The sequence below is a fragment of the Pelophylax lessonae genome, assembly GCF_965119305.1.
Source record: "Pelophylax lessonae genome assembly, chromosome: 12".
In the NCBI taxonomy this organism is placed as follows: domain Eukaryota; kingdom Metazoa; phylum Chordata; class Amphibia; order Anura; family Ranidae; genus Pelophylax; species Pelophylax lessonae.
Window position 1 is genome coordinate 4,919,337 of NC_138779.1, and position 17,677 is coordinate 4,937,013.

Here is a 17,677-nt window from a genome sequence, read left to right on the forward strand (position 1 = left end):
ATATCCTTGCAGAAAGATAGCGTGATGACGTCACGTGTAGGCCCTCACCGATGCATTTTGTCAGAAGATGATGTCTTCTGGGGGGATTGGCCAAAAAAAAAGAAAAAAATCCCCAATCCCCCTGACGACGTCCTCTTCCGATGAAACTTGTCGGATATGGCCTACACGTGACATTATCACGCTGTCTGCCGGAATTTGGGCGTTTGGAGACTGCCTGCTTGGAAACAGCCCTTGGGATGTTTTTACCCTTATTGTAACGGAGATCATGTAAGTGCATTTTTTCTATTAAAGAGGCGTTATTTTAACATATTACGCTAGGAGGTTTGTTTCTATTGCTTTGCATTCCACAACCGTCTGACATCGAAACAATGGGAAAACAAGCGGCATGAGGACACTTTGATTGTATTAAGCGTTCCTGACCATTTTATTGTAATGGTCAATATTGTTTGGTAGGAGGCTGGTTTAGCTATTTGGCATGGTATCATGTACCTGATGCTGGAGGCCAATGGAGAGAGGTCTTCCCTTGCGGCTAAATTCTAGACTCCCCTGAAGGTGGAACTGGGGTCAGGTCCAAAGTAGCAGGAGTCGCCTGCTGGAATGCTTGCAGAGATGTTCTGACTAGGATGCTTGTCTGGGGAACATCCGGGAGTACAGCTGATGCACTGGAGTGGTATCTGCAGACAGGTGGTGCCTGTGAGAAGCAGCAGGTCTTTGGTAGCACAGAGAACAGAAGAGAAGTCGGTTCGAAGCCAAGGTCAGGTGCCAAGTTGGATTCAGAGCAAGCGTAGTCAGGTGGATAGCTGGGGTCATACACAGGAAAGCAGAGAGAGAAGATGCGTTAATCAAGCTGGGGTCAGGTCAGGAAGCAGAAGACTGGTACAGGACAAGCTGAGTCGGTAACAGGAAATCACAGGAGCAAATGATTTACAGGAACAATGCACTGGGGAAGCCAAAGATCAATCAGCAACTGCAGAAACTGACTGGCTTCCTTAGGAAAGGCCTTTGACGCCAAACTAGGCTGGAGGCGTGCGTACCTGTGCACCAATGCGCATGCATGTTTTGTCACGCATCCCTTTGGCAATTTAAGGTATTTGCAGGGATGCCAGGTCTTTGAGCACCTCTGTTGTAGACGGTGCCCTGACACATGGAGTGATATCACAGTGGTGACAAGCAAATGCATTATTGCAGAAGTTTCGAGCTGTCCCGGGAAATTGACAAAAAATAAAGTCTGCATCTTAAGTGGGGAAAATAATGATTTCATCACCTGGAGATTTTGTAGCTTTGAGCACTTACAAAGAAATGAAGGGTCTATAATTTTTATCATAGGTTTATTTTAAATGATAGAGACAGAATATCAACCAAAATCCCCAGCAAAACATGACTTAGTACTTGGTGGAGAAGCCCTTGTTGGCAAGCACAGAGGTAAGATGTTTCTTGTAGTTGGTAACCAGGTTTGCACACATCTCAGGAGGGATTTTGGTCCACTCTTCTTTACAGATATTCTCTAAATCCTTAAGGTTTCTTGGCTGTCGCTTGGCAACTCAAAGTTTCAGCTCCCTCCATAAATTTTCTATAGGATTAAGGTCTGGAGACTGGCTAGGCCATTCTATGGCCTTAATGTGCTCCTTCTTGAGCCACTCCTTTTGGCGGTATGTTTTGGGTCATTGTTGAGTTATTGCCAAATTTGATCTCATCTGACCACAGCACTCTCCCCTGAACCTTCTCTGAATCATTTAGATGGTAACTGGCATACTTAAGACAGACCTGTACATGTGCCTTCTTGAGGAGGGGGACCTTGCTGGCCCTGTAGGATTGTAATCCATGGTGGTGTATTGTGTTACTAATGGCTTGTTTGGTGACTGTGGTCCCAACTGCCCTGAGATCCTTCACAAGCTAATCCCGTGTAGTTCTGGGCTGATCCCTCACTTTTCTTCTTACCCCATAAGGTGCAATCTTGCATGGCGCTCCAGACTGAGGGCAATTGATGGTTATTTTGTATTTCTTCTATTTATGAATAATCGCTCCAACAGTTGTCTCCTTCTCACCAAGCTTCTTGCTGATGGTCTTGGAGCCCATTCCAGGCTTGATGTCCTTGGAAAGCTCCTTGGTCTTGCCCATAATGGTTGTCAGGACCTGGACTTGAACCTGGGACATCTGGCAATGACTCTGCTTGCTGAGCCACCTGGTATGCTGGACAGTTCCCTGGACAATTCCATGAATGATCCTCCTGTGAATCTTAGTTGCCTTGAACCTTGAACTCTTTGCTCCTCCCATGAACTTCCTGATTTAAGCCATGTCTCTACACTTCCTGGTTGCCAGAATATTGTGCCTTCTCCAGGCAATATCTCGCTTTTGTCTCTCCTGCTGCAGTTTGTATCTTCGCTACCATTCGTTACTGACATTTGGTTTGCTCCTCAACTACGCTTCTGCTTAATCTCAACCTGCAACTGTTCGATACCAACCTTTAGCTTGTTCCTCAGGTACGCTTTTGCTTGATCCCTACCTGCTATATCTGCTACTGGACCCTGGCTTGATTACCTCCTGGTGGCGTGATCCCGAGGACCAAGACTTGGTGCTAACACAGCAAAATCCATCTCCACCATCAGGAGGTCTGGTGAACACTGGTTAGTACTTAGATTCCGCACCTCAGATGAGCCTGAATCATCTGCCAGGGTGACCTGCCTGCGTTCCTATCCTGCTGGTTCCTGTGTGAGCTTCCACTGCTATAGCAACTGGTCTTCAAGCCTGACCCCTGATTGTGACAATGGTGAGGTTTGAATGGAAGAAATTCTGTGGACAGATATCTCTTATACACATAATGAGTTGTCGTTAGGAGCATCTTCTTACATTGACAGGACTAATCTGTGTACCACATGAGCACCTACTGTAGCCAGTCTGTCAGGAATCAGGCTGGAGGCTGAGGTGACGAGAGGGCCCCCCTTGCGGCTGAGTGCAGAGCACCTCTGGAGATGGTGCAAAGGTGCACGGGTTGCCTGCAGGTGTAGCTGCTCCAGGAAACTAATCTGTAGTGGATAAGGTGGTCACCGCCACTGGATCACTGGAAGAGCAGACAGATCAGTGCTATCAAGGTCAATAGCCAGGCCGAGGGTCAAACTGGAAGGTCAATCAGGAACAGAGGCAGGTAGAGTAGTCGGGATCAAGCCGAGGTCAAACACGAGAAGTCAATCAGGAGCAGGCAGGAGAAAGTCCGTAAAGCAAGCCGGGTTCAGAGCCAGGAGATAAGCCAGAGCAGGTTAAGAATAGCTGGGTCGGTAACGGGTAATCAAGCTGAAGCTTTCAAGGCACAAGGAACACCAGTACTAGCTGAAGATAATCCAGCAATGAATGACAGCCAGTGCTGAGTTTATATAGGCAGTGAATGTTGGCAATTAGCACTAATTAGCACGCACCATGCCGAATGCCAATTTGCCGCTGCGTGCGGCAATGCACCATCACGTATCTATTGCTAATGAGCATGCACGCGGCCATCTTGGGCTTTGGCATGTCCGCCAGTTCTTCTCAAGGTTCTTCCCTGACACAGTCTGTGGGAGCCAGCATTATTGTTGGTTTGTAGGGGATCAAATATTTATTTCACTCACAGAACTGCAACTCCATTTATAACATTTCTGGATTTTTGGTTGATATTCTGTCTCTATCATTTAACCGGTTGCCGACTGCCGCACGACTATATACTGCGGCGGTCAGCCCCGGCCAGGCAGAGTGACGTATGGATACGTCACTCGCCTGTCACTGACTTGAGAGCCAATTGCGGGCGGGCGCGCGCCCGCCGCGGCTCGTTCACTGACAAGTCAGTGCGTGTGACCGGCGGACCCGATGTCCGCCGGTCACACTACGATCGCTCCGGTGAAAGGAGAAAGGCGGAGCGGCTTATGTAAACAAGCCGCCCGTCATTCTCCCTGGTGTAAAAATGAAGATCAGACAGTTCTACTATGTAGGACCGTTGATCTTTGTTTTTATACCAATAGCAATGTCCCTATACAGTTAGAAGCACGCCCCTAGGACACACTTAACCCCTCCCTCTCCAATACAGTTAACCCCTTCCCTGCCAGTGTCATTTTTGCAGTAACAGTGCATATGTATAGCACTGATTACTGCAGTAATGTCACTGGTACCCCCAAAAGTGTCAAAAATGTCAGTCAAGGGTCCGATCTGTCCACCGCAATGTCGCAGTACCGCAAAAAAATCGCAGATCGCCGCCATTACGCATTAAAAAAAAAAACACCAAAAATTACAGAAATCTTTCCCTTTGTTAGTAAACGCGATAACTTTTGCGCAAACCAATCAAAATACGCTTTTTGCGATTTTTTTTACCAAACATATGTAGCATAAAACAAATTGGCCGAAAATGTTAAAAAATTTTGATTTTTACATTTTTTTTGGGGGGAATTTCATATAAAAAAATGTGAAAAATATTGTTATTTTTGCAAAATTGACGCTCTTTTTTTGTTTATAGCGCATGATCAAAAAATCGCACAGGTGATCAAATACCACCAAAAGAAAGCTCTGTTTGTGGGAAAAAAAGGACGTCAAATTAGTTTAGGTACAGCGTCGCACGACCGCGCAATTGTCCGTTAAAGTCACGCAGTAAAAAATCGCAAAAAACCCCCTGGTCTTTTAGCAGCCAAATCCTCCGGGGCTTAAGTGGTTAAAATACACCTACAATAACAATTATAGACCCTTCATTTCTTTGTAAATGGGCAAACTTTTCCTACTTTTTCCTAATTTGATGGAGAAGGAGGGTTACCATATGCCGTTTTTTTTAATTCTCTAAGCGGGGTTACCCTTTAAGCCATCCAAAGCAGGAACTCTTCTCTAATAACCTAAAAAAAAAAGTTAAAAATTGTTAAATAACACGATGGGAGAACTAGCAAAAAAAAAAAAAGATCCCATCCGGCACAAAATATGCCTCGCAGCTCCGTCCTCCAACACAATGGGATTAAAGTTTGAAGAGCGAGAGAACATCAAGAAGCATTTTCTCAGAGCTTTGCCTTCATCCTGACTCTTTTACGTCTCCGTTTTCTTTTCCCCTCTGTGAGTTCCCTCGGTAAAATGGAATAAAATTATCGCATACAAGAAGTAATGGATTGAATCGTCGACATCCATAAAACATCTCTCCTGTACATAAAGCTAAATGCATCTCTTTTTCGGAGGCTGGCTGCTTGGATAGAATGTTGACAACACGGTTTTTACATTCTTTGAAGTTGTCAAGCTTTTACAGCCGCCTCGTCTGTAGCCACTGGAGGCTTCCTGTACATCAAAGCCCAAAGACGAGCGTTCGCTGGTTGTTGTATGGTATATAGCTGGAATATTTTATTCCTTTATTCGTTTCATGCTTTTTGATTTTTATTAGCAGTGCAGGTCATTTTGATGTATTAGTAAGAAGGAAGGTTATGTAATAAGCCGAGGCAGTTTAGAAATTTAACATGAATCGTCTGTATGGAGGGTGTTTGTACACTTACAGGGGGGTGGTGTGGTGGGGGTGTGTATTGAAGCCATTTAGGGGAATAGATCATATTTTTTTGGAAATAAGCCTGAGTCAAAGTGGTATTTGATCACCATTGGGTTTTTTTGTTTCCAATGTTTTTATTGAAGTTTTCGAGACATGTGAACATCAAAGGAATATAACAAAATTCCATAAACATATATCTTTGGTGCAGTGGGTATTGGAGGAAGAGTATACAGGTGGTGTCTTCTTACTTGCGCCCCTGATACTGCTTGTCTCCTGAAAAGCCACATCAAAATATGCTATAAAATAACCTATTATAAAACAAAAGAACAGATATATTTTAGGTTTCCCCTTCGCCCCTCCTAAAACAGTATGAGGAGGGAGGGGGAGACCATACCAACCTGGGCATGAGGCCGAAAGGTTTTTTTATTTTTTATTATAGAAACAAGAAAAGACTCTGGATATGACGCTGAGCACATTCACTCAACTTCTTTGGTCGACCATGGCGAGGCCTGTTCTGAGTGGAACCCGTCCTGTTGACGACCGCCGCACGACTATTTACTGCGGCAGTCAGCCGCTCCAGGGCTACTTCGCTCGCCCAGGAGCCTGTAGGGGGCGAGCGCGCCGCCGGAGGTGTGCTCCCGCCCCCGCTGGTTCACAGGGATCCCCGCGCGTTTGACCGCCGGCTCTGCCGGCCACTTGCGATCTCCCACAGGAGAGGGAGAAAGGCAGGCGGCTGATGTAAACACAGCCGTCTGTCATTCTCCCTGATGTAAGTCAGAGACTATACGATCCTGCTATGTAGGATCATATGTCTCTGTGGTTACATCACAAGCCACGCCCCCACAGTTAGAATCATGCCCCTAGGGATACATTTAACCCACTGATCACCATTAAAGTTAACCCCTTCCCTGCCAGTGTCATTTTGACAGTAACAGTGCATATGTATAGCACTGATTACTGTAGTAATGTCACTGGTACCCCCAAAAGTGTCAAAAATGTCAGTCAGGGGTCCGATCTGTCTGCCGCAATGTCGCAGCCCCGCAAAAAAAATTACAGATCGCCGCCATTACTAGTTAAAAAAAAACAATAAAAATGACGTAAATCTTTCCCGTAGTTAGCAAAAGCAATAACTTTTGTGCAAACCAATCAAATATGCTTATTGAGATTTTTTTTTTTTACCAAAAATATGTAGCTGAAAACAAATTGGCCTAAAATGTTAAACATTTTTGATTTTTACATTTTTTTTTAGAATTTCATATAAAAAAATGTGAAAAATATTGTTATTTTTTCAAAATTGTCGCTCTTTTTTTGTTTATAGCGCAAAAAATAAAAATCGCACAGGTGATCAAATACCACCAAAAGAAAGCTCTGTTTGTGGGAAAAAAGGACGTCAATTTCGTTTAGGTACAGCATCGCATGACCACGCAATTGTCCGTTAAAGTCACGCAGTGCCGAATCGCAAAATGGCGCCTGGTCTTTGAGCAGCCAAATCCTCTGGGACTTAAGTGGTTAAACCACTGTATGATTTTGGCCATCATGCTGCAGCTCAGTTTCAGGGTCTTGGCAGTCTTCTTATAGCCTAGGCCAGTGATGGCGAACCTTGGTACCCCAGATGTTTTGGAACTACATTTCCCATGATGCTCATTCACTCTGCAGTGTAGGTGAGCATCATGGGAAATGTAGTTTCAAAACATCTGGGGTGCCAAGGTTCACCATCTTTATGTAGAGCAACAATTCTTTTTTTTCAGATCTTCAGAGAGTTTTTTGCCATGAGGTGCCATGTTGAACTTCCAGTGACCAGTATGAGAGAGTGAGAGCGATAACACCAATTTGAAACACCTGCTCCCCATTCACACCTGAGACCTTGTAACACTAACGAGTCACAAGAGTTGAAGCTGTTATAGCTGCAAAGGGTGGGCCAACTCAATATTGAACTCTACGGACTAAGGCTGGAATTAAACATTCCCATAGACCTGTGGTGGCCAACCTTGGCACCCCAGATGTTTTGGAACTACATTTCCCATGATGCCCATGTACTCTGCAGTGTAGTGAAGCATCATGGGAAATGTAGTTCCAAAACATCTGGGGTGCCAAGGTTCACCATCACTGGCCTAGGCCATCTTTATGTAGAGCAACAATTTTTTTTTTTAGATCTTCAGAGAGTTTTTTGCCATGAGGTGCCATGTTGAACTTCCAGTGACCAGTATGAGAGAGTGAGAGCGATAACACCAATTTAAAACACCTGCTCCCCATTCACACCTGAGACCTTGTAACACTAATGAGTCACAAGAGTTGAAGTTGTTATAGCTGCAAAGGGTGGGCCAACTCAATATTGAACCCTACGGACTAAGGCTGGAATGAAACATTCATATAGACCAGTGGTGGCCAACCTTGGCACCCCAGATGTTTTGGAAATACATTTCCCATGATGCCCATGTACTCTACAGTGTAGTGGAGCATCATGGGAAATGTAGTTCCAAAGCCTCTGGGGTGCCAAGGTTCGCCATCACAGCCATAGACACACTTCCCAGAAGAGTTGAAGCTGTTATAGCTGCAAAGGATGGGCCAACTCAATATTGAACCCTACGGACTAAGACTGGGATGCCATTAAATTTCATGAGCGTGTAAAGGCAGGCGTCCCAATACTTTTGGTAATATGTGTATGTGTATATACCATAAATTATATTTTTATCATTTATAAATGATTTTCTGTATTGGAAATATACCTTAAAGGTACATTTAAATTCCTACTTTGCATTTGAGTTTTCTATTTGATTTGTGGTTTATTTTACTTAAAGCCTACAGTATATTAGAGAAAACCAGAACTCATGAACAGCAATGTTTTCCTATTACAGGTCACCTTCCAGACCAGAGATTAAAGAGATCAGAATCTCTTCCCGCATCGCGGTCTCGTATCATCACCTCCCATGACGGTAGAAGTAGCTTTCACGGAGGCAGCCTGTTTTCAAGCCGACCCTTGGGCAGTACGTATTTACCAAAACCAGAAATGTTGTCTTCATCCAGTGGCAATGTTTTTTGTTTTCCAAAGTAAATTCAGTTTAAATTTCTTTTAGGCAAGGTTTAGACGTGCAAAACACACACAAGAGGGCGCAACTCCTCGTGTATTAGCACCATACAATGGGGTCAATTCACGAAGAGTTAAATAACGGCTAATCTTATGCAGTGAAATGCCGCATGCGGTAACAATTGTACAAATGTTCAATTCACTAAGAATTTGTAGTTAAAGAGGAGTTCCAGCTGTGGAAAAAAAATGAAAAGTCAGCAGCTACAAATCCGGTACAAATCCTGTAGCTGCTGACTTTTAACATATAGACACTTACCTGTCCAGGGAACCCTGCAATGTCAGCGCCCCAGCCGATTTTCGGTGCTGCCGCCACTATTTACTATAAGGGAAACAAACAAGCCTTCCGGCTTCACAGCTGGTTCCCCACTGTGCATGCACGACGCTCGCTGCGCATTCTGATTGGCTCGGCGGCAGGGGGAGGAGAAGCTGGACGAAACTTCCAAGGAGTGCTGTCTCCTTGAAGTGGGGAAGGGTACCTGTCAAAAACATGTACCCATTCCCCCCTGACAGGTGCCAGTTGTGGCACTGGAGGGGGGGGAGGAAGCAAATGAGCAGAAGTTCCACTTTTGGGTGGAACTCCGCTGTAAATACAGAATGCTGTATTTATTCGATAATTACTTATCTAATTATTATTAATAATTAGTGATAATTACTGCATTAATTAGTGCAGTATTTTATCACATTGAGCTGGTTGCTAAGGAACGGGCTGGGAAGCCGGCTCCCTGCTCATAGCTGATTGTAAAAAAAAAAAAAAAAGCAGACATTTAAAAAGTATGAAAAAAAAAAACGCTGCGGGGTCCACCCCCCCAGTCCATACCAAGCCTTTCAGGTCTAGTATGGATTTTAAGGGGATTTCCACACCAAAATTAAAAAAAAAAAATCAAAAAACCGGTGTGGGGTCCCCCCCCCAAAATCTGTACCAGACCCTTATCCAGGCATGCAGCCCAGGTAGGTCAGGAAAGGGGGGGGACACCCCCCCCTTTTTGAACCATACCAGGTCACATGCCCTCAACATGGGGGGTGGGTGCTGTGGGGCAGGAAGGGCTTTGCCACCCCCCACCCCAAAGCATGTCGTCCCATGTTGATGGTGACAAGGGCCCCATCCCCACAACTGTGGCTGCTGGCTGTGGTGGTCTGCGGGCAGGGGGCGAACCGGAATCTGATACCCCACTTTAAGAAGGGGGCCCCCAGATTCTGCCCCACCCCAATGTGAATAGATTTTGGGTACATAGTACCCCTACTTATTCACCAAAAAGTGTCACAAGGTGATAAAAACACTTAGACAGTTTTTGACAATACTTTTATTAAAAAATAAATCCCCCCAGATCCCGGGTGGCCCCGCCTCTTAGCTATATAAGGGCCTGCAGTAGGCAGCCAGCCTCTACCAATGGGGGGAGTGTCTTTGTTATTTTTTCTTTTTTGCGTCCGGTGGGGGGGCGTGATTGACGATGGATTTACATCGTAGGACACGACCCCCCCCCCCCAAAAAAAAAAGAAAAAAAAAATCTGTAATTCAGTTACAACAGGCTGGTGGGAGGGAGGGAATCAGCATGCACCTGCTCCTGCCCGTATGTCAAACTTTGCCTGCAGCTCCGAGGTGCATGCACACGCCTCTGCCAGTTACTCTTCGCAAAGGATGGGAATAATTGCACATCGGGGCAATTTTGAACCCTACGGGCTAAAGCTGCAGATCTAGAAAGCAGGAGGCATGGAGGAGGGCATAAAAAAAGGAAAAGGGGGGGGGGGTAACAAAGTCCATGCACTTCATAGAAGTACTACAAAGTCCATGTACTTAGGGCTGTCATCAGAAGGAACTGAAACCAGGTTTCCAGGACTGCAAAGAAGATAAAAGAGAGAGGTACCTCTAATTGCAGACTTTAACAGTTTATTCAGGATAAAAACAATTGGCAACTCACATGGAAGTGATAAAATCAGGCACATCAATGAGCGGTGGAACAAATGATCCTCGGTGGACGTCGGTCCCATGCGCTGGCGGCGTCCTGCAAAAGGAAATGCTCTCTGTACAAACACGCTGGTCACTGTCTATGGATGTACTGTATATACTCGAGTATAAGCCGACTTTTTCAGCATGTTTTTTTATGTTGAAAAAGCCCCCCTCGGCTTATACTCAATTCACGGTCTCACTTACTTTTTCCCCCGTCAGTGCGCATGCGTCGCCGCTGCTCGGGAAAGCCTGTATACAATCAGGTATTCCCGGGCAGACGGCACATGCGCGGTGATGTGTTGGCGCCATGCGGCGCAATTTTTAAATGTACAGTGCCTTGCAAAAGTATTCGGCCCCCTTGAACTTTGCGACCTTTTGACACATTTCAGGCTTCAAACATAAAGATATAAAACTGTAATTTTTTGTGAAGAATCAACAACAAGTGGGACACAATCATGAAGTGGAACGAAATTTATTGGATATTTCAAACTTTGTTAACAAATAAAAAAACTGAAAAATTGGGTGTGCAAAATTATTCAGCCCCTTTACTTTCAGTGCAGCAAACTCTCTCCAGAAGTTCAGTGAGGATCTCTGAATGATCCAATGTTGACCTAAATGACTAATGATGATAAATAGAATCCACCTGTGTGTAATCAAGTCTCCGTATAAATGCACCTGCACTGTGATAGTCTCAGAGGTCCGTTTAAAGCGCAGAGAGCATCATGAAGAACAAGGAACACACCAGGCAGGTCCGAGATACTGTTGTGGAGAAGTTTAAAGCCGGATTTGGATACAAAAAGATTTCCCAAGCTTTAAACATCCCAAGGAGCACTGTGCAAGCGATAATATTGAAATATACGACAATCAGTCGTATACTGCACAAATCTGGCCTTTATGGAAGAGTGGCAAGAAGAAAGCCATTTCTTAAAGATATCCATAAAAAGTGTCGTTTAAAGTTTGCCACAAGCCACCTGGGAGACACCAAACATGTGGAAGAAGGGGCTCTGGTCAGATGAAACCAAAATCAAACTTTTTGGCAACAATGCAAAACGTTATGTTTGGCGTAAAAGCAACACAGCTCATCACCCTGAACACACCATCCCCACTGTCAAACATGGCGGTGGCAGCATCATGGTTTGGGCCTGCTTTTCTTCAGCAGGGACAGGGAAGATGGTTAAAATTGATGGGAAGATGGATGGAGCCAAATACAGGACCATTCTGGAAGAAAACCTGATGGAGTCTGCAAAAGACCTGAGACTGGGACGGAGATTTGTCTTCCAACAAGACAATGATCCAAAACATACAGCAAAATCTACAATGGAATGGTTCACAAATAAACATATCCAGGTGTTAGAATGGCCAAGTCAAAGTCCAGACCTGAATCCAATTGAGAATCTGTGGAAAGAACTGAAAACTGCTGTTCACAAACGCTCTCCATCCAATCTCACTGAGCTCGAGCTGTTTTGCAAGGAGGAATGGGCAAAAATTTCAGTCTCTCGTTGTGCAAAACTGTTAGAGATATACACCAAGCGACTTACAGCTGTAATCGCAGCAAAAGGTGGCGCTACAAAGTATTAACTTAAGGGGGCTGAATAATTTTGCACGCCCAATTTTTCAGTTTTTATTTGTTAAAAAAGTTCCACTTAATGATTGTGTCCCACTTGTTGTTGATTCTTCACAAAAAAATACAGTTTTATATCTTTATGTTTGAAGCCTGAAATGTGGCAAAAGGTCGCAAAGTTCAAGGGGGCAAAGTTCAAGTTCAATACTTTTGCAATGCACTGTAAGGCGGAAAGGTAAATGAGATTCCTCCGCACGCAGCCCCTGCATCTCCTCAGGAGATGCAGTGCTGCGGGCATGGTACAGGAGATTCTCTTGTACCATGCCCGCAGCACTGCATCTCCTGTACCATGCCTGTACCATATACTATGCCATGCCTGTACCATATACTATGCCATGCCTGAACATCTCCTGTGCCATGCCTGAACCATCTCTTGTGCCATGCCTGTACCATCTCCTTCACCATGCCTGTACCATCTGCTGTACCATGCCTGAACCATCTCCTGTGCCATGCCTGAATCATATACTGTGCCATGCCTGTACCATCTCCTATGCCAATGCCTGAACCATCTCCTGTGCCATGCCTGAACCATCTCCTGTGCCATGCCTGAATCATATACTGTGCCATGCCTGTACCATCTCCTGTGCCATGCCTGAACCATCTCCTGTGCCATGCCTGAACCATCTCCTGTGCCATGCCTGTACCATCTCCTGTGCCATGCCTGAACCATCTCCTGTGCCATGCCTGAACCATCTCCTGTGCCATGCCTGAACCATCTCCTGTGCCATGCCTGTACCATCTCCTGTGCCATGCCTGAACCATCTCCTGTGCCATGCCTGTACCATCTCCTGTGCCATGCCTGAACCATCTCCTTCGCCATGCCTGTACCATCTCCTGTACCATGTCCGCAGCCCCTGCACCATGCCCGCAGCCCCTGCACCATGCCCGCAGCCCCTGTTTTGGGTCTCATGGTAGTCCAGTTGGGTCCAGTAGCTGCTGCATTTCCCACCCTAGGTTTATACTCGAGTCAATACGTTTTCCCAGTTTTTTTGTGGTAAAATTAGGTGCCTCGGCTTATATTCGGGTCGGTTTATACTCGAGTATATACGGTAAATCAAAACGAGGCTTGGGACGCAGATGGCTTCAGCGGTGCGGGGTCGTGACATGACCGATATGCATATTGCCAATTTTTTTTATCCTGAATATACTGTTAAAGTCTTCACTTAGAGGCGCCTCTCTCTTTTATCGTCCCAATACTTTTTACAATATAATGTAGGTGTTAGAAGGGGGGGGGGGGGGTGGGAGCCGTTTTTAGCTTCATTAGTTCTAGATTGGAATTCTGATTTAAGTACACCCCTGTGAATGAGGCCTTAGTCCCCTGTGCTGGATTGTGCGGGTGGGGGTTGGAGATCTGTAAAGTGATTGGGAACTCGGCAATCAGCTGCCTTTCTGTTGAGGCTTGGCACCTGTCAGTGACCCTTGATAAATGTCGATTAAGGTGTAATTGATGATATTTTTAGGTGTAAAAAAAATAATTTATTATATTAAATGTAATTTTCAGCATTGAATTGTAATACATCTGCTGTATGATTATAAGCTGTATGAAGGTGATTAATTCCACTGACAAATGAAGATGAAGCGATCCAAATTTTAGCAGACAATGGGAGCCATACATGTTCTTGGCAAAAGGAAAATCAGCTCTGTGTAAAACGGTGCATACTGCAACAAGGCCTGACAATCGAGCTTAATTACACTTATTGCATAGGCCAGTCACACACAAAACGACTTACCTTGTACCAAGGCTACGCTTATTACCGCGCATTTGATAAGTCTCTTCAAGTTCAATTATGTCTAATGGCGAGTCATTGTGTGACTGAGCGCAGTGATCATTTTTACTGAATATCCTCTTTTGTGTACCTTCAGCCAAGAAGAATGTTTCCCAGGCTCAGAAGCTGGCCGACTTAGACAGTGAATTGGCATCCATGTTGTACAGCCGGATGAAGGAAGCTAGCATGGCCTACCAGCGGCCAAACAGCGAAACTGATGCCTCTTACAGGCGCAAGATGGAGAGAATGATGGCGGTCAGACAGCTCGAGTCAGAAGAGAACCTCATCAACAGAAAGTCATTCTTATTGGTAAGAAAATTCCCCAGTCAGCGACCTCTTATTGTAGCAGAAAGATGAAGGGGATCAATGTCAAGGACTCAAGATCTCACCACGACCCTCACCACACCCTTTGGGTGTGTGGTTAGAAGGGTCCAGAAGGGTCAAGATCTCACCACGAATTGGCAGACTAAACCTTCTAAGAAGGATAAGTGTGTATCAGGCAGTGACCCAAATCTCCTTTCTCTGTCCGATGTACAGTATAATTACCTTCAACAAGGCTTGGAAGCTGTTGGTTACTGTTGGTACATATGGCAGGTCCCCCTTCCCAGAAGCATACTTACCTTCATCCATTGGATTCAGTCCACTGTAGTGTTGGCATCCTTTTACAAACATTTCCTGGATGTGCCTGTGCAGTCAATCCCTATAGACATCTACTAGACCAGTGGTCTTACCACGACCCTCACTACACCCTTTGGGTGTATGGTTAGAAGGGTCCAGAAGGGTCAAGATCTCACCACGAATTGGCAGACTAAACCTTCTAAAGGATAAGTGTGTATTAGACATAGTGCAGTTACCCAAAGTCCCTTTCACCGCCAAGATGTACAATATAATTACCTTCATCAAGGCTTGGGAGCTGCTGCTTACTGTTGGTACATATGGCAGGTCCCCCTTCCCAGGTGCATACTTACCTTCATCCAGTGCATGTGGTCCACGCCTCTGCAGTGTTGGCATCCTTTTACAAATGTTTCCGGGATGTGCCTGTGCAGTCAATCCCTATAGACATCTACTAGATCAGTGGTTACCAAACTGCTTTTATCCAGCCCTTGGGGCACTATTTTACTCGCTGACACCAAAAAAGGGACACAGTTCCTCCCAATGACACTAATGATGGGAGGGCATTCCTTGCAATGATTCCAAGATGGGGCACAGTCCTCCCAATGACTCCAAGATAGGGCACTATTCCTCCCAATGACTCCAAGATTGGGCGCTATTCCTCCCAATGACTCCAAGATTGGGCGCTATTCCTCCCAATGACTCTAAGATGGGGCACTATTCCTCCCAATGACTCCAAGATTGGGCACTATTCCTCCCAATGACTCCAAGATGGGGCACTATTCCTTCCAATGACTCCAAGATGGGGCACTATTCCTCCCAATGACTCCAAGATGGGGCACTATTCCTTGCAATGACTCCAAGATAGGGCACTATTCCTCCCAATGACTCCCAGACTGGGCACTATTTTTCCCAATGACTCCAAGATGGGGCACTATTCCTTCCAATGACTCCAAGATTGGGCACTATTCCTCCCAATGACTCCAGGATGGGGCACTATTCCTTCCAATGACTCCAAGATGGGGCACTATTCCTTCCAATGACTCCAAGATGGGGCACTATTCCTCCCAATGACTCCAAGATGGGGCACTATTCCTTGCAATGACTCCAAGTTAGGGCACTATTCCTCCCAATGACTCCCAGACTGGGCACTATTTCTCCCAATGACTCCAAGATGGGGCACTATTTCTCCCAATGACACAAACGATGGGGCACTATTCTTCCCACTGACACCAAAAATAGGGCTCTGTTCCTCCCAATGATATCAACAGTGGGGCCCAATGAAACCAATGATGGGGAACAATTCCTACTAAAAACACCAACAAAAGAGCATAATTCCTCCCAATAACACCAACGATGGGGCACAATTCCTCTCACTGAAACCAAAGATGGGGCATTGTTTACTACAACTTATACCGGGACTTTTTCTACACTCACTGGCCATAGTCCAGCCCCCGTAAAGTCTGAAGGACAGTAAACTGGCCCTTTGTATAAAAAGTTTGGAGACCCCTGTACTAGACCATCTCCCAAATGTCTCCTACCTGCCTCTTCACTGCCATTATGTATACCTACCTTCATCAAGGCTTGGCAGCTGCTAGTGTCTGTTGGTAGATACGGCAGGTCCCCCTTCCCAGGTGTACACACAGCTTCATCTTGTGGTTGGTTGCAGTGCTGACATCCTTTTGAAAACTTTTTCTGGATGTGCCTGTGCAGTCAATCCCTATAGACTTCTACTGGATCATCTACTAAATGTCTCCTACCTGCCCCTTTCTCCACCTAGATGTATACTTACATCCATCAAGGTTGGGCAGCTGCTGGTGACTGTTGGTAGATATGGCAGGCCCCCCTTTCCAAGTGTATACACAGCTTCATCCTGTGGTTGTGATTGACTACAGTATTGACCTTCTTTCACAAGCTTTTCATTATGCTGGATGTGCATGTGCAGTCAGTCCCCATGGACTTCTACTGGACCATCTTCCCAAGTGTCTCCTACCTGCCCCTTCTCTACCTAGATGTATTTTTACCTTCATCAAGCCATGATAGCTGCCGGTTACTGTTGGTAGATATGGGAAAGGGACACATATGGGAGAAAAGTGTTAGCATTAATATATTACCACTAGAGGCATTATCCCCACGCTAATGTAGCAAGACTAACCATTTCAAAAATATTTCATGATATAAAAAAGTTTTTATTACAACATATTTATTACACCAAGATTAAAAATAGACAATTGTAATAAACCATCTTATATTAGTTTGCAAATCCAGAGGTCATGACATTATTATTATTATTATTATTATTATTATTATACAGGATTTATATAGCGCCAACAGTTTGCGCAGCGCTTTACAATGTGAGGGAAGACAATACAGTTACGATACAGTTCAGAACAGGAGGAAATAGAGGGCCCTGCTCGTTAGAGCTTACAATCTAGAAGGGAGGGTAAAGTGAAACAAAAAGGCAATAACCGTGGGGGATGGGTTGATGGAGAAAAATGAGGTACATTTATTAGGGGCTGGTAGGATAGGCTTCTTTGAAAAGGAGGGTTTTCAGAGATTGCCTAAAAGCTAAAAGGGTGGGAGATAATCGCACAGATAGGGGTAAGGAGTTCCATAGGATCGGAGAGGTTCTGGAAAAGTCCTGGAGGCGAGCATGGGAGGAGGTGATGAGTGAGCTAGAGAGCAGGAGGTTTTGAGAGGAACGCAGAGAGTGATTAGGTTGGTATTTTGAGACGAGGCTGGTGATGTAGCTGGGGGCTAAGCTGTGGATTGCTTTGTAAGATGTTGTAAGTATTTTGAATTTAATTCATTGGGTGAGCGGAAGCCAGTGGAGGGCTTGACAGAGAGGAGCAGCGGACACTGAGCGATTGGTAAGATGGATGAGTCTGGCAGCAGCATTCATGATGGATTGAAGGGGGGGATAGCCTGTTTAGAGGTATGCCAATGAGAAGGGAGTTGCAGTAGTCGAGGCGCGAGATTACCAGAGAGTGAACTAGGAGCTTTGTTGTGTCTTTGGTTAAAAAGGGGCGTATTTTGGAGATGTTGCGGAGGCTGTGGGGTTTGAAGGAGAGTTCAGAGTCCAGGACAACACCTAAGACCTTGGCATGTGGGGATGGGCTGATAGTAATGCCATCGATATTGACAGAGAAATCAGGGGAAGGGGCACGTGGTGGAGGAA

At 45.2% G+C, this 17,677-nt stretch overlaps 1 protein-coding gene across 1 annotated transcript in view; it reads left to right on the plus strand.

Annotated features, from left to right (window-relative positions):
* LOC309568384 (nephrocystin-4-like) overlaps positions 1-17,677 on the plus strand; it is a 350,057-nt gene that overhangs the window by 278,775 nt on the left and 53,605 nt on the right. Inside the window, exons 17-18 of the mRNA XM_082274044.1 lie at positions 8,326-8,454; positions 13,985-14,196. Of these exons, the coding sequence (XP_082130170.1) occupies positions 8,326-8,454; positions 13,985-14,196 (341 nt within the window). The remainder of the gene's footprint in view (positions 1-8,325; positions 8,455-13,984; positions 14,197-17,677) is intronic.